This window comes from Myodes glareolus, chromosome 13, assembly GCF_982192425.1.
Source record: "Myodes glareolus chromosome 13, mMyoGla1.1, whole genome shotgun sequence".
NCBI lineage: Eukaryota > Metazoa > Chordata > Mammalia > Rodentia > Cricetidae > Myodes > Myodes glareolus.
In genome coordinates, this window is record NC_142038.1 from 54,854,123 (window position 1) to 54,881,532 (window position 27,410).

The following is a 27,410-nucleotide window of genomic DNA, read 5'->3' on the forward strand; positions in this document are numbered from 1 at the left end:
GGCCAGGCCAACGACCAGGGCTGGAGCTATGAGGCCCGCTCAGCTACAGCCAGCTCCGGGATACTGGGAGTAAGAGTGCCTCTGGGGGCAGATACGTCTCCTCAGAATACCCAGAATAACTTTGGAGCTCCAAACAGCTAAAGGAAGCCCCCAGAGAGGGCAGATACTCAAAGGTGTTCCTGGTTGGGGCCGTACCGGATGTCAGCCATCTGAAGAAAGCATAGACCTGGGTGGGTGCCCAGGTTAGCCACAACTCCTAGACCCCAATCTGCCAGGACACAGCGTCAGTTGTCACCTCTATAATAGGAGTCTCAGAGGCATCTAAAAGCCCCACCTCACCCCACCCTATGCCACAGGCCTCCAGCTTGGACCCCAGCCCTGTCTGCCTCCAAACCCTAGAAAGAAGATAAGCCCTCCCTTATCCTAAGGTAGCTTGCCGAGCCTGGGCAGAGAGACACCCAGCGGAGAACAGACCAGAAGGCGCCAGCACGTGCAAGGTTAGAAGCCAGTATCACCTGATTTCGGAGCAGGTTAGTTTGAGCTACAAGATGAGCCTGCAGTTTGCCTTGGCACCACTGGGGGGCGGCTTTCTCAAGCAGCGAGACAGGCTGGGGGCAGGGAGGAAGGGAAGGAGAGGTCAAGGCAAAGGAGAATGGAAAGACAGGAGGGAGGTGGGAGGAAAAAAAAAACAAGAGACATAGATAATTAAACACCAAGCCCACAACCCCACATAGAGACAGACAAGCCAGCCCCTATCCAGAGGCCAGCCTGAAGCAGGTACTGCTTCTCCCCTTACCAACTCCCGAGGTTGCGAAAATAAGGGGAACCCCACCCAAGTGGGCATGGAAAGGGGGGGTTGAATTGTAACTGCAAAACAACTATGAAGGAGGAGTTCAGCACACCGGGCTTTGCCACCCACCCACTCACCACAGGACTATGTGGCCACCCCTGTGAGCAGCCCAAAGGCTTGTTCCAGCAACACAGGGTCATATCGGATCCCATGACAGAATTCCGCTCGGTGCATTAAGCAGGGTAGCACCACGCCAGGGAAATCTAAGTTGGGTTTATTCTCATTCTGGAAAACTGCCTCAGAGCAGGGCTAAGGGGCAGAAAGAGGCCAGCAACAGCCCCCACCCACCTGCCTAGGCACCCGAAGGATCTTCGTCTATCTGGCACTGGGCTCAGCCCATTCCCACCCATAACTGGGAACCTTGAACTAACCTCTCTCTGATTCCCTACCCCTGCCCCAGCCCTTACCTTGGCAATTTTGGCTTCGTCTTTCTTTTTGGCGGTTTGAAGAGACTCATAGTGGTGCCGGGCACTGTCATAGTCCACCAGCTTCCGCCCCCGCTTGGCAATGCGTGACTAGGGAGCAGAGAGAGGATTCAATGGGGCCTGATGCCAAGATGCCCAGGCTGGGCCCAGAAAAAGTAGGCAAGGTAAACGCAGCAGGCCTGAAGTAGACCCAAATCTGGCCATAGCGCCTTCTGCAGGTAGAAGCTCACTCTGCAGGGCAACCAGTCCTCTCTATTTCACCCACTTTCCTGACAACAGAAACCCATCCGTCAGAACCACTTAGCCAATGCCATGTGAGCCAAATCTCTTCTTAAACCACGCAGGGGGATCCTTAGAGACACTCACAGGCCCCAGGTCTTCTCCTGAAACCTCCTCAGTGGCTTCATACATCTGCAGTGGAGCACAGAAGGGAGACGGCCCTCCCAGCCCTCCTAGGTGCCTCAGACTCCTGAGCCCCTATGGATACAGCACCTAGGGGTTTGCTAGCATTGGTGGAGACTTCAGCATACAAGGCTCCAACCATGTATTCAGTTCCAGCAGAAGCAACTGGGTTTCCGAACATTCAATAATATAAACACATACACACAGAGTTAACAGGCAACACACACCCTACCAAATACACAGCGTAAGGCCTTACATACATCCTCACGCCTAAGGTCCTGGCTGAGGTTATATAAGTGGTAACCATGACTGGGGAGAAGAGATGCTCTGGGCAGCCATGCCGCCTGCAAATCGTCCAGGGAGCTCCAGGGATGTACCTTTGTAAGTTGTCACTCACGCTAGTTTATAACTCCAAGAAACTCAACTAGCCTTGGGTGAAATTGTTTCTGTGGTGTATCATCAATGCCCTCTATCTCCCCCCAGGAAGTCATGCAAGCCGACTGGTGGCTGGTTGCAGAGAGACCAGTACTGAAGAGACCAACTGCCAGGCTAAGCAGATACCTGAGCACAGGGCAGTCACCGCCCAGCTGAGCCAGTCCAGCATCACCGGCTTCTCCCAGACTCCAGCTCCTTCCACAAGTTCCAAGCCACCAAAGCAAGACAGTGGGCCATGAGGTCTCTTACCTTGATGTCAGGGAACTGGCCCAGGTAGGTGTCCATGGTCAGCAGCGCCTGATCCACCAGCTTCTGGTGGTAGTCCATCCATAGGAGGTCATTGTTCTGAAAACATAGGAACAGGAGTGCTTCAGAGAGCTAAGCCACAGAGTCCCCAGCTCATGTCCCCGAGCCCATCCCCTGAAAGCTCTGTGGATTCTCAGAGTCTTGGTTTCCTGAGGTTGCAGTGTCCCTGGGATGGCAGAAAGGGTCAAATACAGTAAAGACTGGCAGGGTCGGCCATAATCCACTTTCGCAAACTCCGGTGTAAAGAGCACCAAAGGCACAGCCTGCAGAAAAGGAAGGCAGCTTGGCCAAGGCCAGGAGACAAATGAGTGTCGGAGAATCTGGTGCAAGCTTGCACCCGAGGGTGAGACACCCTGGGAAAAGGAGCTGAGGCCAAAGGGTCCCTGGGGGAAGAACCAAGGCCATACTCCCAAGCTTACCTCTGCAATCTTGTTTGCTTCATCTCTGCCAGGCCACTCGGGCTCATACACCTCCTGGAGACACTCACTCAGCTTCTTGGAGGCTTCGTGCATGGCTGTGGGGTAGGGAGAAGGTACATGGTACTGTGGGAACAGGGCATCTCCCATCTGGACATCAGCACCACAAACATGGTCCAGCTGCCCCAAAGCTCTGCAGCCCCAGTTCCTTGCAGACAGATGTACCCTACCTTTAACAGAAGCCAGGTAGGTCCGGAGATCCTTCTGCAGACGGGTACCCTCTGTCTGCCAGAAAAGCCAAGAACTAGGTCAGGGTCTGGGGACACCGGCCACCACCCCTATCCTTCCTATTGCCCATCTCATGACAAACCAAGCTTCCCTCTTGCCAAGGGCCGCCAACCCATGCTCTCTCTGCAAGCTGGAGCCTCAGAGCAGAGCAGCCACGGCTCTCTGGCTATTGTTACTGTCATTGCTACTCCCTTCATTGTCAGCCACTACTCAGTGGTGTCTCAGGAAGCAACCATCTTGCCTCTTCTCTCTCTGGTGGAGAGGGAAGGAGACATGGCCACAGCCACCCACAGGAGACCTAGAAGGTGCAGGACTCTGGCCTGAAAATTATCTCTGCCCATACTGGTCCACCTCCAGGAGCATTCAGGGACTGACCACCTTCCTGGCTCACCCCGGCACCCTCCAACCTCTCCTGCTCCGTGCCAGCAGGTCCTTCCTCCTCCTCTCCCCACAGCCCTGTGTACCACCCTATCAACATCAGTACCACCACTTGACGAGGATGCTGTGAGGTCAGCTAGCCTCTCAACATCACTCTCACCACTTGACAAGGATGCTATCACCACTTGATTACAAGGGTGCTAAGAGGTCAGCACTCGACACTGCACAAAGCCCGGGAGATTCAGGAAGCGCCTGCAGCCAGCGGGTTTAGGCTAGGTGTGTAACTGGTTACAATGGCTTCCAAGAAGTTCCTGAAATGTACAGATTTATAAGGTCCCTCCCCAGTGTTATATAAACAGTAACAGTTGCTGGGGAGAGGAGATTCTTTAGCCAGCCATGCTGCCTGCGAGAGTCAGGAAACTCCAGGGATACAGCTTTGGTGAGTCATCACCCACGCTGGGTGGGCTTTTCAGGGCACAGCTGCTTTTGAGTCACCCCTGCTCGCTCCAGTAAACTCCCTGGTTCCCCCACTAGACTCGGGAGGAATCCTTTGACTGTTTTGTCTTCTGTACTCCGTCTCACATCCCATGTCACACAGCTGAGGACACCGGCAGTGGCAGTTTAAGAAAAACACGCGAAACACCACATAATAAAACAGAGGGAATGAAAGGAACACAATCCCTCTCTGACACACTTTCGGTGCCCCCAGAGGACAGCTGTACGCTGAGAAGCATCGGGGATTCATCTGGGAACCCTGTCAGATACCCACACACACAGATGCACAAGCCGAGGACGCAGAACCCGCACAGGGCCCACAAGTCCTCCCGTGCACTGTGCCCATCCCTCCACTACTCATAACGCGAAGGAGATCCAGATAGAGCACTGCGCCGCTTGTGCGTATACGATCCTGTTTGTTGTTATTGTTGTTTGGATTGTTCTAGAAATGTCTTCGCTCTGCAGTTAGGGAAATCTACAGATCAGCCACACGCAAATGATGGAGGTGGACCACCTGGCATGTAACCCTGGACAGATGTAAGCCTGAACACCCAAGTTCAAGGCTCCCTGAGTACAAATGAAATGAGGAAACAAAAGCCCAGCCAAGAAGTGTTCTGAGGCAGGATCCAGAGCTTGCAGGACAGGAAGAATCCCAGCTCTCCCAAGCTCCCCCCACGTTAACACCTTCAATGCTTCGCTGTTATAGATGAGGATTAAAGTATGCTCGCGAGGTGACGCTATACTGTCTCCTCAGTATAGCTACAGACGCCACAGAACCTTCCAGACCCAGCTTCTCTTCCTGTTCGGCATCCCTCGTCCCAGCCACACCTTTAGCCCCCTTCCTACCTCCACCTGCCCCTACTGTACCCAAGCATGAGGTCCCTCTTAGGTTGGCTATACATTTACCGAATTTACCCAAGCTGCCGGCTGTACCAAGGCCCCCTCTGCCTTCCAGACACTGAGCAAGGGGTTACAAAGAACAGACACTCCTAAACAGGACAGCTGGGCTACAGCTCTCTAGAACTTCCTGGTTTCTAGTTACAATGCCATTAGAGTCCAGCTGGGGAAGAATATTCCGGGCCATCGCTCAGCTGGGCCCACAAGCGTTAGTTAGTAAGGAGCTGACACAGCCAGAGGAAATCAAGCCCAGTCAGCCTTCATACACTCCTGCTGGGCCTTCCTCCTTTCAGTCCCATCCTAAGCCTAAAGACAGAGGTTCCCCATTCCTAGTGGTTTTCAGGGGCATTGGGCTTCAGCCACAATCCTTGTCGCTGGCAGTCGGTGCCAGGGACAGGTGTTCACATCACCGTGAGCCCCAGGGTCCAACAGTCCTGAATCAGAGCAGCTATACAAGTGGGAGCTCAGCCTGGAAGCCTGCGACAGCTCTTGGAACAAAGTAACGCTCGCAAGACATGTTACAGAGTCAACCACAAGGCGGCTCTGATATGAGCCAAACCTAAGGCAGTTCCTGTACATTACTAACCAGCCCTAAGCTGGGAGCCCCAGAAGACCAGAGCTAACACCCACTGGAACAATACAAAAAACCAGAACTCCGGAGACGGCCCCAGGATTGTGCTGTGGTGCTCCCGAGACACGGCATCTCAAGCCTCTGCACGGATCCCCACTGGCAAAGGGACTCTGAGAGTGGCCTCCCTGTGAGTTTGGCTCCAGCAACCATTGCATCTTCTGCACCTTTGCCGCACTGGTCGGTGCTGACCATTGCTCTCAAAGACCATAGGGAACTTCCAACAGCACCGTCCTCCCAGCCTGCCACAGCTTTAGGACCCAGAAGCATGGGTCAAACCTGCTCCCCAAGAGCCTTCACTGGAGAGGATTCCCCAGTGGAATTTTCTGCCCAACAGCTTGCCACTTGGTGTGAGGCATCTGTTTGCATGAGTCTACCATAATCTTTGTACAGCATGGTATTGTAAGAAATGTTTGTGTGGATAAACGGAGCATATTCGAAAAGCAGACCTCAATCCTAATCGCTAGGCGCCTCACAGCCTACTGGCTCTGCTAAGTACAGGGCAGGGCAGACGTCAACTACCTGTGACTAGTACCAGCTGGGTCCAAAGAGAGTCTTCACCTAGGTAACCTTGAGAGGAAGTAACAGCAGGCAACCTCGGCCTCCTCTAGAGGTGACAAGAAGGAGTAAGGAGACCTGGTGCCCTGAAGACCGAACACACTGTCAGCCTTACAGTAACCACCCAAGAGTTGAGCTCACTATGCTGAGGGCACCAGCCAGAGGCGCAGGAGGAACTGTAGCTCTGACTTCCCACACCCCGGCTCTGATCCCAGGTCTGTAGTCTGGCAGAGAACCAAGCTCACTGCGGCTCCTGGATTCTCTCCTTCAAGAATAGCCAACGGCCCCTACGCCCTTTGCAATCCACTCCTCAACCCCAACCCCTTGCCAAGTTATCCTTCCCACACCAGGCCATTCCAGACCTGTCGAACCTCCAAGGGAGGGCCACTGAGGTGCAGAGAAGACGGCAAAACCGCACTCTCCACACCACCCCAACCCTAAGCAGTCAGACGCCACGCCAGCCCAGGACAAGCTGAGCCCCAGTTCAGGTGAACCTCCATGATTAACCTTAGCCTCTGGGCCTAGCCCCTAAGAACCCTCCCAGGAGTACGGAGAGAGGGCTTGCCCCGGGGCAGACACCAAGCACAAGTGACCCTGATTAGGCATTGAGGATTAGCATCCACAGAAGTCAACCGGCAGAAAGAAACCCTCTCTAGCTATGGCGGACCTGCAACAGAGCATGCGTAGAAAAAGCGCATCATGTATAGCCACCCACATCTGCCCAGCACAACTGTCATTGAGCGTCGAGCTCTTCCCGGCTCCCTTATCCACATCCTCACTCAGAGGAGTTCTCCGTTACTGTCCATGTGTTAATGGTTCAATTCCTTGTTCTGGAACATAACTTAGAAACCCCAAGCCCATGCCTATAAACACTGTGGGAAGTATAGGAAGAGCTGCTCCCTTGGGCCAGGCCATAGGGACCCCAGCTCCCACTCTGTGCTCCACCTCCACCAGCCCAGCCTGCTTTAAAGAGACTTCAGCATCCTCACTCCAAGCTCACCACATCTGGTGGTCCTCAGGGCAGGGTAAACTTGGGACAAACTTAAAGGCCCAGAGTTTTAATTTTAATCTCCAAGCCCCCTAATCTAACCACGTGGCCTTAACTGCTCTATAAAGCCCAATGTTTCTTCATCTGACAATAAAGAAAACATCTGGAGCTGAGAGGTTAGCTCAGTGGGTAGAGTGCTTGCCTAGCATACACAAATCCCCAAGTTCGATTCCAAGCACACATAGACTGTAGCAGAGCAAGCCTATAATTCCAGAACTCAGGGGATGAAGGCAGAGGGGTCCTGGTCAGTCTCAAGAGAAAAACATGAAGAAGAAGAAGAAGAAGAAGAGGAGGAGGAGGAGAAGGAGGAAGAGGAGGAGGAAGAGGAGGAGGAGGAGAGGAAGAGGAAGAGGAAGAGGGAGAGGGAGGGGGAGGGGAGGGGGAGGGGGAGGGGGAGGAGGAGGAGGAGGAGGAGGAGGAGGAGGAGGAGGAGGAGGAGGAGGAGAAGGAGAAGGAGAAGGAGAAGGAGAAGGAGAAGGAGAAGGAGAAGGAGAAGGAGAAGGAGAAGGAGGAGAAGAAGAAGAAGAAGAAGAAGAAGAAGAAGAAGAAGAAGAAGAAGAAGAAGAAGAAGAACTAATTAGGGGACACTCCTGCCTTACACTAGACAGAAACAGAGGAACAGAGGGGCCAGGGCTTCTGACTTCTTGTTCATGCTTAGGTTTTCCAGATGATAAAAATAAGGCTTCAGATGTCCCCTATCAGGGAACCTACTCAGGCCTTGAAACACCTCCCATTCCTGGCCCAAGGACAAGTAGCCATGGTGGCTCCCATTCCTGCCCTGGAGAACCTCTTGGGTTAGACATCTCTGGTAAACTAGGGTAACTTATTCTTAAGCCCTCTCCTCACATGGTTTCTTCTTCCTGCTGCTTCCCAACCTTCTCCCAGCATCCTCCTTGGTCTCTCCCAGCACACTCCAGCTCTTTCCCATCAATGCTATCACTCACACCCATATCCCAGGCCCAGGCCAATGAGACCCTTCTGGGTTCCAGTACAGCTGCAGAGGCTTTGATGGGCACCTCTAAAGCTATCAAAGACCTCAGTTATAGACAGGGTACCATGATGTTGGAGTCTACCAGTTTGGGGCCAACTCTGCCCTGTTTCCAGTAGAGCCCTAAGCTCACCTCCCATACCCTGTCCCATCCTTGTGGCCTCAGAATCTCACTGGACTGTCCTGAAGATGCAACAGGCCATGACTCAGCTCGGCCTCCCTCCTGCTACCTTGCCCTTTCCCCACTCCCAGTCATGAATGGTGTAGGTCATCTCCATATGGGATGTTCAAGGTGTTCCCTTTAGTAGGGAAGTCCTCCCTACTAAATTATTGCCTCCAGGCTGCCTACTTAATTAAGCCTGGAATGTGTCCTTGCAAGGATGCCCTCGAAGTGCATCTAGGCTTTGGAACCAAACAAATGGCCTCTGAATCTACTTCCAAAGCGGAATGGCCTTGGGTAACTGGCCCTACTTCTCTGAGGACCACTGCTTGACATAGGAAAGGGGAACGCTGAGACAGCGGCTCTCCAGTGTTGTCTGGAGCTACACACCAGATATCTACAAAGGACCAGCTGGAACCGGCCATACAGCTGGGCTCTCATCATGTCCGGATGATGCCTAAGTCAAAACCAGCCTGCTTGGACCCCCACATGAAATGCCACAGATGCCCCTCTCCTAGCAAGAAGTTCTTCTAGCTCCCACTGGCCTTGACATGTGAGCTTTTCCACGGTCTGGCCCACAGTACCCGGTCCTTTCGGCCTTCCTCTTCCCTGCTTCTCACTGCAGGTTTTCCCAAGAACCTGGCCTCTTTTCTCTCTGGTGGTCTCAGCCAGGACCAGGGCAAGCCTCTCCAGGAAGTCCTTCACCAACTCACCAACCCACACCATTCCCCGTCCTGGGCTTTCCTACTCCACAGGTATGGTCCTCACCATCCCCTACCTGGCAGCCGCTGCTCCACCTCCAGAAACACTCACCAGCTGCTTGTTGAAATTCTGGACGCACTGTTCAAACTGCTCATCCTTAGTCTCATCCGCCTTCCCCAGTTTCTGCAGGACCTGCCGGCACAGAGAGAAGAGAGGTCATCAGCTCGAGAAGCACGGTGGCTGGAAGAAGGATGCTCAGTCACCGAAGGATGGGGCACAGGGGCGATCAGAGTGTTATCTTAACAAGACAGTGTGGGCAGGTAAGAGCCCATGGACGGTAACCAGGCCAAGAGGGTTTTTTCTTCGCGGATAAATAACGGATATCACTATTAATGGATTAGGTCAGTTACTGACAGTGGTTTAGTTGTGTGGGCTCCTCAATACTCACACGTGATTGGCTCCAGGACTCTGTCCCAATACCAAGTCCCATGGGTGCTCATTCCCTGTATAAAACTGTAGTATTACATAATCATGTACACATCCTCCCTAAATATATCAGTGTGAATAAGCACCTCTCCTACAACTATCTTCCAAAAGCCCATGTGTCAACTTGGCCTCAAGCCTGTGGTTCCACTGGGATATGGTAGAACCATTAGGTGGAGTTTAGTGGGAGAGAGTTCAGTCATTAAGGACATGCCCCTAGAGGGCTGACTAGGACTCTGCCCCCTGTTCTTCCTTTTGTTTCCTGGTTGCTACAAGATGAGAAACTTTTTTATCCATGTGTTCTCCCCATAGATGACATACAGGCTCGCCCTGGGCCTAAAAGCAATGAGCCAAACCCACTGAGGATTTTAACTGCTAACCTCTAACATGCGCGCCAATGTTAGAGGCCTGTCCTCTTTTGTGCTGCTTGTTTTGTTTGCCTCTTTTTAATTGAAAAACAATTTTTCACATATTCTGATCAGATTTCCCCTCCCCCAACTCCTCCAAGAACCTCCCACCTCCCTACCCACCCAGTTTGTTTAACACTTTCTTTTTCTCTTTCAAAAACAAAAACAAACAAACAAATAAACACACACACACACACACACACAAATCAGGTATCTAAATATACAAGCAAAGACCAATAAGACACCCACAAACTAAACAATATGGGACAAAAAGTAGACAAGAAGACCATAGAGTTTGCTTGCTGGTCTACTGCTGGGCATGGGGGTCTATCCCAAAGTGTGGTTAACATTCCCAGTGAGACTCCATTGAAGATGGGTATCAATTGCAGGCTGCTTCTTGTTAGGAGTGGCAGCCCTTGGCCATATCCCCTTCTCAGCGCTTGGCATGCTGCCGCAATCTCTAAGGGCTCCTGTACACATCAGTCCTGCTGTGTCTGGAGGACACAGCTTTCATTGAGTCATCTCTGGTTCTCACAATCTTTTGCCTCCTCTTCCCCATAGATCCCTGAGGGGAGAGCCTGGTGAAGACATCTGATGTAGGACTGAGAGCTTCAGCATCTCTCACTCCCTGCACACCGTCCCATTGTGGGTCTCTGTATTAGTTCCATCTCTCATGATGGCTGAACAAAGAACAGATCTATGGGTGTGGCAGAAAAGTAGTCATTTTTCCATTACTTTCCTTTAGTAAAACAGTAGTACTTGGTTTTATCTTAGGTCCATGGTCTATCCAGTTTCAGATTCTTGGCTACCTGAGCAGTGCCAGACATGGGTTCTGTCTCACTGAATGGAGCTAAAGTCTAATCAGAGAATGGTTGGTTACTCACTCACACAACGTTTGTGCCACTACTGCACCAGCCTATCTCACAGGCAGGTCACCATTGTAGGTCGCATGGTTTATAGTTGGGTTGATGATTACCTTTCTCCATTGGTAGTGTGCCGAGTACCTTCCGGTACCATGAACGCTAGGCAGTGGAGGTGAAGGCTCGTCAGGTACCACTTCGATTTCTGTGTTCAACGAGATAGCAAGTACAGTCTTCAGCAACAGTACCTGACCATCAGTTTCTGGCCATGATGGATAATCTTTGTATGTGTTCTTAGATTCTGTTTGCAAGTATTTTATTGTGAAATTTTGCATCTATGTTCATAAGAGAAATTTGCTGGCATTCTTTTTCTTTGTCGGGTCTTTGGTTTAGGCATCAGTATAACGGTAGCCTCATAAAAAGAAGTAGGCAATGTCCCTTCTGTTTCTATTTTGTGGAATAATTCGAGGAGTAGTGATGTTAATTCTTCTTGGAAGGTCTGATAGTATTCTATGCCGAGTCCATTCTTGCCCTGGGCATTTTTTGGTTGGAGAGACTTTCAATTACAGTGTCTCTTTCACTGGGAGCTATAAGTGTTTATCTGATCTTAGTTTAACTTTGCTGAGTTGTATATAAAGAAATGTATCCATTTCTTTTAGGTTTTCCAGATTTTTAAAGTGTGTCCTTATGATTCTCTGAATTTCTTTGATATCAGTTGCGATGCCCCATTTTGTCTCTAATTGTGTTAATTTGGATCTTCTTTCCATACCATATTTTCTAACCATATTTTAGTTAACTTGGCTAATGATTTAGCAATTTCATTGATTTTTCTCAAAGAACCAACTCTTCATTTTATTGATTCTTTGTATTGATCTTGTTTGTTTCTATTTTATTGATTCCAGCCCTGAATCTAATTATTTCTTATCATCTACTCCTTTTGTTCTAGATCTCTCAGGGGTACTATTAGGTTGTTAACATGGAATCTGTCCCATTTTTTTAATGTAGGCATTTAATGCTATGAACTTGTCTCTTGCCTATGAATAATTTGAACTTGTCTGTGAACAGTCTTCACTGTGCTATAAGTTTGGTTATTTTGTGTTTTCATTTTCATTCAATTCTAAAAAGCTTTTAACATTTCCTCCTTAATTTCTGTCTTGACTCATGTTTCACTTAGTAGAGGCTTCTTTAGTTTCCATGAGTTTGTAAGCTTTCTGTGGCTGTTGATATCTAGCTTTACTCCATGGTGGTCAGGTAGGATGCAGGGTGTCATTTCAATTTTCTTGTATCGTTAAGACTTGCCTTGTGTCCAAGTATGTGGTCAGTTTTGGAGAAAGTTCCACGAGGTACAGAGAAGGGATTTTGTGTGTGGCATGCTTGGGTGAAATGTTCTGTAAATCACTATTAGGTTCATTTGGTTTATAACATCTGTTGGCTCCAGTATTTCTTTGTTTAGTTTCTGTCTGGATGACCTGTCCATTGGTGAGAGTGGGGTACTAAAGCCACCCACTATCACTGTGTGAGGGTTGATATGTGGCTTTAGCTGTAGTCGTGTTTTTTTATGAGCTTGTGTATCCGTGTGTTTGATGTATCAATAAATGTTTAGGATTGCAATATCCTCTTGGTTGATTTTTCATTTGATGAACACTTAGTGTTCTCCCCTGCCTCCTCTGATAAGTTTTGGGTTGAAATCTGATTTGTCAGATATGAAAATGACAACACCTGTTTGCTTCTTAGATTCATCTGCTTGGAGAAACTTTCCCCATCCTTTTCCCCTGAGGTGATGATGAGGTGTATTTCTTGGATGTAGAACAAAGATGGATCTTGCCCTCTAATCCAATATGTTAGTCTGTATCCTACTGGGGAATTCAGACAATTAATACTGCAAGTTACCAATGAACATCATTTACTGATTTTATTATTTTATTGTTCTGATGTGGGTTTTTTCTCCCTCTTTTAATGCACTATTCTGGTATTATTTATTCCTTGGGTCTTCTTGGGTGTGGTTAGCCTCTTCAGAGTGAATTTTTCCTTCTAAAGTCAGCTGCAGAGCTGGACTGGTAGATAGAAACTGTTTAAATTTGTTTTATCATGGAATTTTTTTTTTTGTCCATCAATTACGATCAATAGCTTTGCTGGGTACAGTACTCTGGGCTAGCATCTGTTGTCTCTCAGACTGTAGAACATCAGCCCTTCTGGCTTTCAGAGTCTCCATTGAGAAGTCAGGTGTTGTCTACTGGGCCTTCCTTTATGTGTTACTTTGTCTTTTCCACTTGCAGCTTTTAATATTTTTTGTCTTCTGTATGCTTAAGATTTTGACTATTAGTGCTATATTTCTCTTCTGGTCTTTTTTATTTGGTGTACTCTATGCTTCTGATGCCTTGATAAGCATCTCTCTTCTCTAGGTTGGGGAAATTTTCTTTTATAATTTTTTCTGTGTCTTTTGGCCTAGGTTTCTCCTTCCTCTATTTCTCTTACTCTGAGATTTGATCTTTTCACAGTGTCCCAGATTTCCTGGATGTTTTGTACCTGGATCTTTTGACATTCAACATTTTCTTTGACTGAGGTATTCATTTCTTCTACCTGGTCTTCAATGCCTGAGGTTTTGTCTTCCATGTCTTATAGTCTATTGGTGAGGCCTGCCTCTGAGGTTTTTGTTTGACATTCTAAAATTTTCACTTCCTGTTTTGTTTCTGTTTCGATTTTCTTCAGTGATTCTGTTTCTACTTTCATGCCTTGAACTGTTTTCATTATTCCATTCAATTCATTACTTCTTTGTGTTCTCATGATCTTCATTAAGGGATTTATTCATACCCTCTTAAGGTCCTTGAACACATTCGTAACTGCTATTCTGAAGTTCCTGTCTTGTGCAGCAACTGATTTGCATTTCTCACAGCCTACTCCAGTAGAGTTGTGGGGTTCTGGTGCAGGCATTTGTCTTGGCTGTTCATCTTTATGTTTCTGTACTGGGGTTTAGACATCTGGAGTCATGATGATCTGGGTGTTTCTAGGTGTTCATATCATAGTCTTGACTTCATTGAGTGGCTGTTTTGTTCTTTGGCGTCTGTTGCCCTCTCTAGATCTTAGATAAATGTGGTGGCTATGGGGGTCCTGGTAGAGGATGCTTCTGCAGGTCAGTGGGGTGACAGAAAGAAATGCGGACAGGCTAGGAGGAAAGGCTGAGAGGGGCTGTGTGAAAGACTTAAGAAGACAGAGTCCAAACTTAGGTAGAGGCTGGGTCCCAGAGAGTAGAGGTGGGTGGGAGAAGGGGCTCCAGCAAGTAAGCTGCAGGAGGACAAAGAGTGAGGCTGGAGAGACAGGGACAAAAGGACTAGGGGGATTCCGGGTCTGTACCAAGAGACAGAGTCTCCAGTGAATGGAGTCGGGAGGGGAGGAAGGGCTTCTGCAAGCGGGGTGCTAGAGGAAGAACTCATGTGAAGTCTGGACAGAGCATAACAGGAAACCGGAAGGGTAGTGAAAATCGCTACCCAGGTGCTCAGTGTGGCCACTGTTGGGTCCCTGAGCACTGGGGGTGTTTCTGGGGACACAAAGGAATGTAGATGGGCTAGATGTGGTGGCTGAGAGGGTCCAGGAAAAAGAACTAACCAGAGGCAGAATCCCCTGTGGATGGAGGTAGGGTGGGAGGAGGGGCACTGGCAAGCAGGTTTGTCTAAAGTATTTGTTACAGAAATAGCAAAGTGACTGAAATGTTTTTCTGGCCCCTCCTTCCTTTCTTCATGTATGGTATATGCCCTTTATGTCCTTGTCCACAAGGATGTGTGCAAATGTGTGTACGTGCATGCAAGGCTCAAAAGTCAGTATCAGGTGCTAATCACTCTCTACCTTATTTTTGAGACTGAACCTGAAGTTATCACTTTTTGACTAGACTAGACTGGCTGGCCAATGAGCTCCAAGGCTCTATCTCTGCTCCCCCAGCCCTGGGGTCACAGACATGCACTACCATATCCAGCTTTCCTGTGGGTGCTGAGGATCTGAACTCAGGTCCTTAGATTTATACAGCATCCATTCCACCAACTGAGCCATCGCCCTGACCCCAAAACATTTTCTTTTACATTACACTGCCTTTATCATACCAGCGAAGAGTCGATGAAAATGGTAAGATGGAGACACTCAGGGCTCCTCACCGTCTATACAAAGTTCTACCAACAGCCAAGAAAGGGAATCTCAGGCAGGCTGTCATGACATCACCGAGGAGAAAGCTTCAGAGACATCAGAAGACTAGATGCCCCTCCCTACTGATCTCACTGAGCTGCTGGGAGCCCCACCCACTCAAAGTGGGCTGAGCAGGAAAGGGGCCAGAGTATCCTCACATACTCAATGACAGGGATGCCTGTACCAAGGCTCATGACAGTGCAGTGAGGCCCAGGGTAGGCCCAGAACAGACCACCACAGACCAGAGAGGGTAGGAAGGGCTGTCGGACCTGCCCAAAGTCACTTAGAATCAGCTTCCTATTTGAGTAAACTATTAGAGGTGACATGGGCATAGACACTGTTTCTTCCTCCATAGCCAAGCAGGCAACACTAGACCCAACCATACTGTCTCTTAGTCTTCCACCTACCCACATATTTACACAACATGCACGCATGCACACACGCTCACAGATGCCCATGATGGTCCACTCCCAACTGGAAATCTCCAAAGTGGCCTGCCTCTGGTCTTCCTCATCAGTGCTGGGGAAATGAGGTGTAGGACAGAGGTGTGGAGTTAGGAGGCAGGAGAGGTAAACCCAAGATTAGGAGAGACGTTAGGTCAAAGGGTTGAGAGGAACGCCCTGAGCAGAGGGCCTGCCCAATAGGGCTCCCCACTTTCTCCACGGGCCTTGCTCTCTCCAGCCCCAGAGCTCTCCAGGATGAAAAGGGGAAAGAAAAGAGACAAAGGGGGGCAGACAGTCCAGTGATCACAGAGCCCAGATGCATCTGCCTCACACCAGAATGTTCTGATACGCATCTCCCTTGGACGTCCCTGAGATAGGCTGTACTGCCTGGAAGGGACACTTGGCCTACTTGGGGCCTCAGCGAGGCCCTTCCCACCCCACTGGCCCCTGTGGACCTTCACTGTCCCAGGAGCTACAGTACACCCAGTCCCAATCCTTTGTGTCAGCTTCTTGTCAAGCTGTACTAAAAAAAAAAAAGCACATCAACCATGGACTAAAATACCTCAACTATGAGCCAAACAAATCTTTCATTTCCTTTTTTTTTTTTTTTTTTTTGAGACAGGGTTTCTCTGTAACTTTGAGGCCTGTCCTGGAACTAGCTCTTGTAGACCAGGCTGGCCTTGAACTCACAGAGATCCACCTGCCTCTGCCTCCTGAGTGCTGGGATTGAAGGCATTCACCATCACGCCTGGCTAAATCTTTCCTTTTTAAAAATTGGTTTTCTCCTGTATTTGTTACAGTAATAGCAAACCAACTAGAATATTTTCCTTCTCTATTATCCCCCACCTATGTTATGCCCTACAGCACTGCTAAAGCCACACAAGTGACTCAGATGTGTGAGCGAGGGGGTGGGGCAGAAAGACAAGATTCGTGGGGGGCGGTGGCAGCTCAGGTAGAGGAGAGACAAGGGATGAGTATATTATAGGGGAGCAGGATATCTAACGGCTCCAGGTCACTAGAGGACACAGAATGGGAAGAGAGATAAGAAGGGTAGACCTGACCAACAACTTTGTAAACTTTCACCTCTTCAGTGGTAAGGAACAATGCAGTAACTAGGGTGTAGTCAAGGATCAGGGAAGCAGCCCCTTCAGGTCCCACCTCACCCAAGTACCCCACTGCAGAGATCTGAGTCAATGCGACCTTGTGGCTACTGGGTGCATCAAGTGCAGGGCCAGCAACCGATATGTAGTGGTGTATGTAGTGGTGTATAGCTATAGATCCAGACTAACACACAATGATGGAACATCAAATTCTTCTTGTATTGTTTATATATATAATCCGACTGTACGGCCGCTTCATGAGTATAAACTCTGTAGGGACTCACAGGAGGAGGGAAGACAAACTACCACGACAGATTCCTAGCTATACCATCCACACTGGGCACCCCATCCCATCCGGGCCACTGAGGGAGGCCTTCCTGACCAGTTTTAGTGCCCGATCAGCTCCCTAACATGAATGTTGCTCAGCCACGCCATTCTGGGGCCAGGAACACAAGATACTCACTTTAGGTCTAACAGTGCTGTCACCAAGACACATATGTTTCCACACACACATGCACACACACGCACACACACATACACACTGACAAAGCCCATTCATCATTGGCATCTCCTGTGCTGAGCTCACAGACACAGGGCAGTGGTCCCCAGTATCTACAGCAACCTGAACCAGGAGAGGAGGAGCCCAAGAGACTAAGCTGAGCCGTGAAGGATGAGAAGGGGAGGGTGACAGTGGCTTCAGTGGCACCCGGGTATCCAGAGTTCTATACCCAACAGGAGAAGTAGGAGACTAGAGCAGAGAAGAAGATTCCAGAAGCATCAGACAGACATGTGAGAGGCTGGGGAAACGGCTCAGTGGCTAAACCGCTAGCCCTGCAAGTCCTCAGGACCTGACTTACTCCATGTCTGGATGCCAGACTAAGCCCAGGAACTTCCAGAAACCTTCCAGTCTCCACCTCTGCTCTAGCCATAGCGTGCTGGTATCGCAGACGCAGGCTGTGCATGGTTCCCAGTGATCTGAGCTCAGACCACCACCACACCCGGGTTAGCAAGCGCTTAGCCGCTTCACCGCGGCTGCACCTCCCGAGCCTCCTGTTTCCTCTCTCGTGAGCTGTCTGTCTCGACCACTACCTAGGGCTTCCTGGTTCAACGCCTTCTTGTAGGACAGGCCTGGAAATCCTGGCAGGTGCCACCTAGATTCTAATTCACACTTCTAAGGAAAGGGAGCCCTAGACCTTGGTATCACCGACAGCAGCACACACTCAGAATGAACAAAGAAGAGCCTTTCATGTGGAACAAAGGCCACACTGGCCACACCTCCATGCGGATATGCTTGCCAGAAGGTCACTCAGCAGGCCCAGAGCCAGCAGGCCAGGAAGCCTTATCACTGCCACTCAATGTCACCTCCTATCAGAGCTTCCTTTCCTCACATCCTCAGCTCTTGGCCAGATGTGAGTGGCGCTGGAGCATCTGTCAGCGGCTGCCTGCTCACCTCAACAGATGGCTTCAGACCTCCTTCCGCAACATCCAGCTGCAGAACCCTTATGCGGCGGACAAATGAGACAGCCACTTCCCCTAGGAAGGCTGAGATGCGGTGGGTGTCGGGCATAGGTCAGTGCCTGTTGGAGCCACCTGTGCCTCTGGGAAGTGAGGAAGTCCCTCCCTAAGCCCCCCAACGCCCAATGTGACCTAGAGTAAGTACAGAGGTTCTGGGCTCAACCATGCCCGAGTGTGTAAGGCATTCTGCCAAACTCTCCAACATACACACACACACACACACACACACACATACACACACACACGGTCCCCCTACAAACATCCTATGGCCCCATGCCAATGCATGACCACCATCCCAGAGGGAGGAAGGCTAAGCCCCCAGGGCAGGCTTCTTTGAACTTGCATCAGATCGTTTCCGATCTCCCATACTGGGAAGCCTGGTGAGTGAAGAGGTAGAGTACACACACACACACACACACACACACACACACACACACACACACGTGCACAGAATAGGTAGGAATAAGCACGTTTCCAGAATCCAGGGCCAAATCCAGAAGCCCGGGAGAAAAAAAATGAAGGGAAGCTGGAAAGCCCAGGCCAGGCAGAAAAACTGAAGTTCTCTGCAGTCCCACCCGCAATGGGAAGCAGACACTGGACCCCACCCACTACTCACCCGGTTTTGCCAGCACCCTAACACACAGGCAGGCCTACACACAGGCACAAGAGCATGTGTTCATACACCTCCCCTCCCAAGACCCACCACTCCAACGCCGAGACCCTCAAAAAGCCATCAGGCCTTCACCTTCCTCATCATCTCCTCCGGGCGCATCTGAGCTGCAGCCGCGGCACGAAAGTGTCTCCGAGTGAAGCTTCACCCCATCAGGAGGGCGTCTCCCCATCCTCCCCACTGAACTTCTTCTTCCCAGCGCAGGCTGTGGTTGGGGACCGCAGAGACAGGATGCACACTCTAACGCCCTCGCCCTCACAAACTCACACTGGGGCTGACAGGAAGGCAGCAAAGGCCCTGTGAGAAACCAGACAGGTTTCCCCTGTAGAGGCAAAAATGAGGAAGGGACCCCAGAATCAGGTCAAAGGTCTCTCCATCTGTTCAGGTACCCCTGAGTTTTAAACTGATTCCCTGATACTCCGGGGTATTCTCCTGTGGGTCCTTCCTCACCTCTGCACCCCTTGAGCATTACACACACCTGCACATGTGTGCATGCACACACATACATGCATGTGCACGCAGGCGCGCACACACACACACACAGAAGACGGAGCTGGGATCAGTCAAGCCAAGAGCTTTGGTTCAGAACACAGGGGCTGCCTTCCCCTGTGTCCCTCTGCCCCATACTCAAAAAGGCTGATCGGAAGAGAGGGTCAAAGCCTGTGCTCCATACCAGCCTCCATAGCGCCTCTCAAATTCTCACTTTGAAAGAATAGACCTAAAACCAGACAGTGGTGGCACACACTTTTAATCCCAGCACTGGAGAGGCAGAGGCAGATGATTCTCTGTGAGTTTGAGGCCAGCTTGGTCAACAGAGCAAGTTTCAGGACAGGTTCCAAAGCTAGAAAGAAACCATGTCTTGAAAAACAAAACAAAGAAAAAAAAGAGGAAGGAAGGAAGGAAGGAAGGAAGGAAGGAAGGAAGGAAACCTTGCAAACGCTGAACAGATAACACACCACACCTGCACTCTCCTCCACACTCACCAGGAATCCTTCCCACCTGTCACATTTGCCCTTTGTTGTTTCTGTTTGTTTGTTTGTTTGTTTGTTTTTCCCCTTTGAGAGTATCTCAGGTAGCCCAGGCTGGCCTCGAACTCACTATACAGCCAAGAGTAACTTTGAACTTCTGATCCTCGTACCTCTACCTCCCAAGCACTAGGACTACAGGTGTGCCTACTACATCCAATTTTATGGGATCAAACACATGCATGAGGTCAGATCCACAGCAGCCACATAAAAAATGCAAGATGTAATAGGGCATGTCTACGATTCCAGCACTAGGGAGGCAGAGACAGATGGATTCCTGGGGTTTGGGGCCAGCTGCCGAGCTGGAGTAGCAGAATCTGTGACCCCCAGGTTCAAGGAGTGAGCCTGGCTCAAAAAAGGTGGAAAGCAACTGAGGAAAATGATGATGTTGGGCTACACACACACACACACATACATAAACACAAATACACACACACAACTTTGGTAATCAAAGTGAGTTGTCTCAGGCTTTATCGCTGTAATAAAATACCATAATCAAAAGCAACTTAAGGTGGGAAGACTTTATTTCGATTACAGTTCCATATCATGGTCTATCACTGAAAAAAAAGTCTGGGCAAGAACTCAAAGCAGGAACTGAAGCAAAAGCCATGGAGGGGCGCTGTTTACGGGCTTGCTCCTCATGGCTTGCTCAGCCTGCTGTCTTAAGCATCTGGAACTACTTACTCAGGAGTGGCACACAGTGAGCTGGGACCTCCCACCCCAATCATCAGTCAAAAAAATTGCCCCACAGGCTTGCCAACAGGCCAATCTGGTGGGGACATTTCCTCATTTGAGATTCCCTCTTTCCAAACGTCTACAGCCTTGTCAAACTGACACAAAACTAGTCAGCACAGGGGGCCTGTGATGAAGGAAAGGAACTCCAGGATCCATCTAATCCTGCTGAGTTAGCTTCAGGTGCTCCCCCATGCAGCCCCCTACCCCAGTTCCATGCTCAGGGAAGCCTAAGGTGCACTAGTCCCTGTGGCCCAGCCCCTCCCCCCACCATGTGCCCTGGCCTTCTGTGAAGAGCTCCCCTGCTTACCTCTGCAAGGCAGCGGGAAGGCCAGCGCCAGAGCCCCATGCTGTCATTTTGCGTTTACTGTGTCACAGATCTGTTCCCATCATTATTCCTTCATGCTCAAACGTCCCACACGTGGATAGGGGAGCCTCCCGACATATCCCCACTTATCTTCAGGCACTTCTGTCTAGTACCGCAAAATGATCCAGGCCCTGCCTGTCCTGTCCTGCCTCTACCCCAGAATCAGTGCTTTCTTCCCTGTGGGTTTATCACAGCTACTGGGAATCCTTGCTCCCTTGCGCCTCAAATGCCTGAGTATCACCCTCTGCTGTGGTCAGTATTGTCGACTCAACAGGATATAGAATAGCCTAGGAGGTGAACCTCTGGATGTGTCTGTGAGTTTCTAGACTGGGTGGCAACACTCACCCTAAAAGTGGGCAGCCCCATCCCACAGGCTGGGGTGCTGAACTTAAGAGAAAAGGAGCTGAGCCCCAGGATTGGTCTCTCCTTGCTTCCTGATTTTGGATGCCATGTGACCAGCTGCCTCGTGCTCCTGCCATAATGGACTGTATCTCCTCAAACTGTAAGCTGAAACGAACCCTTCCTTCATTAAGCTCCTTCTTGTCAGGATTTGACCATAGCGATGACAGGAGTAACTAAAGCACCCTCCCTTCAGAAATAAGAAAAGCAAGCCAGGGTAGACCAGATAGCTTGATGGGAAGAACCTCTTATAGCACTTGTAGCACTTACCTGAGGACCAGAGTCTAATCCCCAGACCCCATGGTAGGAGAGAGGAGGCCCTCCATACATACATATATACATACACACACACACACACACACACACACTCCACACGCATGCACGCACAATAATAATAGTAAAGATAATTTTTAAGTAATAAAAAGGAAGCAAGCAACAACACCACTGGCCACATTGCTAAGCAGAACAGGCCAGATCTGTGGTCATGAGCCAGTGCTGCTCAGATCTGTCAATGTGGGAAGAGAGACAGAGCAGGGCCAGCAGCCACCCAGAACCATCAGCACCTGTTGGGGCTGCGGCCAAAGGCTGCTCCGGCCTGTGTTAAGCGTGATGGAGTCCCATAGGGTTCACATTTCCCCATATGCTCAAGGCCTGGCCAGCCTCTCTCCTTGCTCTACGCTGCCATTTGAGGCGCCTCCAACCACAGCGTCCACTCTTCTTCTTTTCTGGAATGAGCAGACTATGGCAGCCATTTTGTGAGAGAGGAAACCGAGGCACACCAAAGAGGGTTGCACAGGCCAGGACGACAGCCTCATTACCAGGTGGCCCCTGGATGTGGCTCTTGCCACACACACAGGTCATTGCTCAAGGGGCAGCTTCTCACCTCACCAAGCCCAGGCGAGCTCTGTCAATCTCTCCTTGGAGCCTGGGTCCAGACGCTGAGGTCTAAGCACTTTGTGATGACTCATGTTAGCTGTCTGTGTCTCTGAAGGATTTTCTAGCCTGGATTAATGAAGATGGGAAGATCTACCTAGGATACAGGAAGCACCGTTCCATAAGCAGGGGTGGGGAGTGGGGTCCTGGGGTGACTGAAAAGGAGAAGGGGAGCTGAGCACCAGCGTTCATTTCTCTCTGCTTCTTGACTGCAGACACAATGCGGCCAGCTGTCTCATGGTACTGATGCCATGCCTTTCCCTCCGTGATGGATACATCACCCCTTACTTCCTGAAGCTGCTTTAGCCACGTATTTAACTAATGCATGCTCCATCCCTTCAGAGTGGCCCCAGCAAAAGCAACTGAGCCTGCTATGGACAGTTCAGGCCTGTGGAACCGATCAAGACAGAGATTAAGATCGCTGTGTCTTACCCCTGCCACAGGAAGGAACAGAGAACAACCAAAGAGAGTGAGGCCAGAGCTGGGGGTGGCCTCTCGGGAGGGCTGCAGGCTGCTGGACCAAGGTCCTACACCTGCCCCAGCTTGGGACTAGCAAAGAGGAACAGCCCAAGTTCCCACACCGGGGTGGGGGGGGGCAGTCTCCAAAAGCAAATCTAGGACGGAGAAGACTGTGGCCAGGAACAACCCGGGGTGCTTCCGGCAGAGTGGCGCCGGTGGGTCGGCCACTAGTTCTACCTTCTACCTTCCAGAGCAACCTAAGTATCTGGGACGCTGGCCCTGGGAAGAAGCCAGAGACAGAGCTCCATCCCAGCTCTAGAAGACCAGGACATTCCCCAGCCCTCAGACAGCCCCTCCCCCAAAGCAGCACAATCCCATGCCAAGCACTCATACTCAGATATGAAATGACACAGCATGCATGTACTCCCTCTCCTAGCAGGGACCCCTGCCGCGCTCTCCAGCTGCCTCTGGGCACGTAGGAAGATGGCAAGAGGCATGAAGAAGTTGAGGAGCTGGACCTCAAGAGACATGGGAAGAAGGGCCCCAAATCAGAGTGAAGGGAAAGCTGAAGGGACCGAAAGGAATGGAAACTCACAAGGTAGAGCCCACACCTTTGTATCTGGGGTAGAAGGGCATCCCCCAACCGCAGGCTCAGGCTGGTACTCAGTGAGTACTAAGTTCTGGAATGGAACTCGGGTCCTCATGCCTGTATAGTAACCGCTGTACCAACTGAGCCATCGTCCCACACATCAGAACGGATTTTGATTGACCTTCATTCTATCATGACTTCCAGGTCACACAGGGACATTCTTCAAAACGGTCGGGCAGGGAATCCATCTGGGCAAGACTGCAGTGGTCAGAACACAGACAGGAAATGGTGAGAATAATCAAATATGGTATGATAATGGGTGAGATATGGGGGGAGGGAATCCAGGTTTGAGCAATTAGAGAAATAATACCATCCCCAAGATGGTGAGACATGGAGCAGTGAGGTACCCAGAGATGCCAGGAAGTGGGGGCATTAAGGATCAGGGTCACAGAACCCAACCTTGGAGTCATGGCTGGTTCCATTTCTGTCCCCTCTTCTTGATAGTAACCTAGGTAGGATTGTTTCTACACAAGTCAGCCCACCTAGTCCCCACCCTGCCCAGCCCCTCCACATGTGTCCACACACACCTCTGTGACTCTCTTGAGCTCACACTTAGTCTTCCTCAGGGATAGACACCAGCTAAACCCACAACTCATAGATCAAGCTCCCTCCAGCAGCCTGCTTGGTTGCAGTTGTTCAGGATTCCGCAAGAACCCTAGCCCATTGCCCTGCTCCCTTGGTTAAAAGGTAAGGCGGGTTGGAGAAATAGCTCAGTTAGTAAAGTGGTTGTCTTGCAAACATGATGACCTAAGTTCAAGCCCTAGGACTCACATAGACAGGCATGGTGGGATACTTTCAATTCTAGCACTGAAGGGGCTAAGACAGAGGATCCCTGTCAGCCTGGTGCTTAAAAAGCTAGTTATGTAAGCAAGAGGGCTGCAAATTCAGAGTCCCAGAACCCATGCGACTGTTGGCTGGGCACTGCAGCTCCCTGTAATTCCAGCCTTAGAATGCAGACACGGGGGATCCCCAGAGCAAGTTAGCAGGTGAGGTAGGTGCACCCTGGGTTTGATTGAGATCTTGCCTCAGAAGAATAAGGTAGAGAGAGACAGACAACTGTGGCCTCCATGCATATGCCACACACAATGATAAGACAGGGCAAGGTCTTCAAAGACCCGCCAAAGGGAAACTTGAAGTTGTATCCCTCTGGGGAGCAGCCTTGCAGAACCAGAAGCAGCCACTATGGGGAGCCCTGACTGGGCCCCAGGAGTCTGGCTCTAGGGCCAGGACAAAAGTCTGACAGCCAGGCACAGCCATGGAATGTAAATGCCACAGGGTGACCCCAGGGTTTGTCCTGTTGGGTGTGGCACGGTCCTGACAGGCACATGCTCCACCCCTGCTGCAGTTCTGTGCCCACCTATACAGATATATCATCAGGGCCACCCCTCCTTGGCCCAACACACATGTGACTGGCGAGTGTGGGGTTATTCTCAGCCCAGCACGGGGGTGGATCTGCCTCTAGGGCCCCGCCTCCCACCCCCTCAGCACCTGCTGCCTGGGCTGGGAAGAACACACACGGGCCTAGTACACCAACTGGCCTAGCAGGCGTGAAGCCCTGGGTTCCACTCCCGGCATTACAAAACAAAAACAAAAGCTCTGAGAAGGAATCATGTAATTCCATAAAAACAGACTAACATCTTATTCCTTCCTCCTCTCCGAGCAACAGCAAAAGTAAATCGCGGGGCTTGGGGAGATGGCTCAGTAGGTGAAGTGTTTGCCTTGCAAATACGAAGACCTGTCAACCGACCCTCTCCCCCAAAACTATATGGCAGCGTAGTACATGCCAGTAATCCCAGAAGAGGGAGGTCTGTGGACCTCACTAATCAGTCAGCTTAGCTGGGTCAGAGGGCTCCCGGCCAGTGAGAAATTCTGTCTCAAAATCACAGTGCCTGAGAAGTGACACCTGAGGTTGACTTTTGACCTACACATGCATGCATACACACAGATGTGAAAACACACACACACACACACACACACGACAGAATAAACTATGGAACGCGTGGTTCACTTACAGCCTTCTACAGTTCCTCCCTAGAAGGGAATAACCGCTGGCGTGGGGTCATGTCTGTGGTGCCATCACTCAGGAGGCTCAGGTGAGAGGACCATGAGTTCAAGGCTAACCTGGGCTGCACAGCCAGACCCCTGCTGTTCCTGTGCCGGCAAAGATCACGGCTTAGAGAGCATGGCAGACAAAGAGGAAGCTGAACGGAGGCTGGAGAGGCCAGAGAAGCCATTGTCCTCCTACGTCCAGATGCACGCGTCAAGGGAAGTTTGGGAGGGAACAGCTCTGGCGGCTAGTGTGGTTTTATTGAGGCCAACACAAGGCTCCACACTCCAGGTCCTAATGACCACAGCAGAAGGGAGAGAAAAAGCTCAGAGAGGTTGAGCTCTGCCTGGCTTGCTGCCCAGCATGAACAGTACTGCAAACTCAACTGCCTGGCACCACTGGGCTCAACACTTAAGGGGACCACCAGCTCAGAGAGACAAAGTGGCAAGAAAGTAGCCAGACGACGGTCACTACGCTGCAGCCCTGGGCATGTCACCCCAGTCCCTCTCCACTGGAGCAGACACGTCCATCTATGACTCCAGAACTCTCGTAGACCCGGCCAAGAGCTGGGTCCCACCATCTGTTACTAGTAGAAAGGCTGAGAGGTGAGTTCAGGGCAGCACGGAGTCCCCAGCATCTGTCCCCAGAACCCAAAGCCAAGCCTCATGCACCCTCTTATCAGGCGGCCCCACTCCCGAGCTGCCCCTACCCTCAAGACTGCTGTCTAAATTCAACAATTGCCAGTCCCAAGGATGGGCCCAAGCAGGGGACAGGAGAAAAGGTGAGGCTGGGAGTGGACAGCAGCCCCACTGATTCCACAGGCTGGCCCTTAGCCAAGAGTTGGCTTGGCTGCATGGCCTGAGGGCTGGCCCCCTGCAAAAGCTGACTTACTTCCTCCTTCCCCACTGAGTCTCAGGCCCCACCATCTGGATCCGGAGCCAGGCCTGGATTGAGCACAAAGGCCAAGAGCTCCAGCGGAGGCCACAGAGCAGTCTCACACACACCACGCTGGTCAAAGGTATACCACGCACCCTGTAAAAGGCAACAACCTGACCTTCAGTGCCCTGGACTAACAAACGGTGACAGCTCAGCTCTACCGTGAAGGATTGTCCTGCTCCACAAGCATTGTTCTCAATGTCAAAGGGATAGGAAGTAGGGTCTGCCCTTCAGTTGAGGATAAGAGTCAGCCTACACTGCTGAAATTTACCTTTAAGCCTCCTGGCGGTCACTAATGACTCACAGTGTCCCCGATCTTTCCTTCATGGAGGTGGTGGGTATACCCTGACCCAACTGTTACCACCATCTCGGGGATCAGGCCAGCTTTACTCATATCCAGTCCTGAGCCTCTGAGACCTTTAGGCATAAGAATACCCAGGGCTTAGTTCCTCTGGCCCGCTTCCGAAGTCAATGAAAGATCCAGGGTCCTGGTGAAACTCCTGACACAGTGAAGGGTCCACTCTCTTTCTCTAGAGTGCCAGCCTCCAAGGTCCCTCCCCACCTCTCAAACACATACCAGGGCCTCAGTAACAAAGACAACTCACATAGGTGTTCATCTGAAAACAGAGGAGCTCTGGCATTTGCTCTAGGGTAGACACCTCCCTCACCCACCTTCTCACTCCCTGGATCAAGAGGAGGCCAGCAGAAGGTGGGCAAAGACAGGACTGAGAAATGGCTCAGCAGGAGACAGTGTAAGGACCTGGGTTCAAATTCCTAACTCCAGCACTGGGTGGGTGGCGGCGGGAGAAACAGGAGGAATGAATGCTTGGACTTGCTGACTGCTGGCCCAGCTCAAGTTCAAAGACCTTATCTCAAGGGAATAAAGCTGAGAAAGGTGTATAAGGACACCCAATGTCCTCCCTCTGAGTCCCATTTATACACTCCACCCCCCCAGCACACACACACACACACACACACACACACACACACACACAGTGGGCAAAACCAACCTGGGCTCAGAATGAGGTCCAGCATCGAGGGAATCCCAGGACTTCCCTGAGCAGACAAGGAGAGGAAGAAAGAATCGACTCCGTGTTCCTGTCTGACTCCTCCACCTACAGCCCCAACCTGGAGCCACACACAGCACCACAGTTCAGTTTCTAGAAACCTGACAGAAGCACAGAGGAAAAGCAAAGGCCACAGTGGTGGCCAACTGCAGAGCATCAGGGGGATCTCCCT

General features: G+C 50.7%; 1 protein-coding gene across 11 annotated transcripts in view; it reads right to left on the minus strand.

Moving 5' to 3' along the window:
• Bin1 (bridging integrator 1) overlaps window positions 1–27,410 on the minus strand; it is a 58,612-nt gene that overhangs the window by 20,087 nt on the left and 11,115 nt on the right. For 3 of the 11 annotated variants that reach the window (XM_048442536.3, XM_048442531.3, XM_048442525.3), the window contains exons 1-7: window positions 17,297–17,416; window positions 9,088–9,168; window positions 3,065–3,119; window positions 2,838–2,932; window positions 2,362–2,457; window positions 1,258–1,365; window positions 516–608 (exon numbers count right to left, since the gene is read on the minus strand). In XM_048442536.3, the coding sequence (XP_048298493.1) occupies window positions 516–608; window positions 1,258–1,365; window positions 2,362–2,457; window positions 2,838–2,932; window positions 3,065–3,119; window positions 9,088–9,168; window positions 17,297–17,401 (633 nt within the window). In that variant the 5' untranslated portion in view covers window positions 17,402–17,416. Of the gene's footprint in view, window positions 1–515; window positions 609–1,257; window positions 1,366–2,361; window positions 2,458–2,837; window positions 2,933–3,064; window positions 3,120–9,087; window positions 9,169–17,296; window positions 17,417–18,657; window positions 18,851–27,410 lie in introns of those variants that run through there. The other 8 variants (XM_048442526.3, XM_048442530.3, XM_048442533.3 and 5 more) reach the window with 5 other exon arrangements.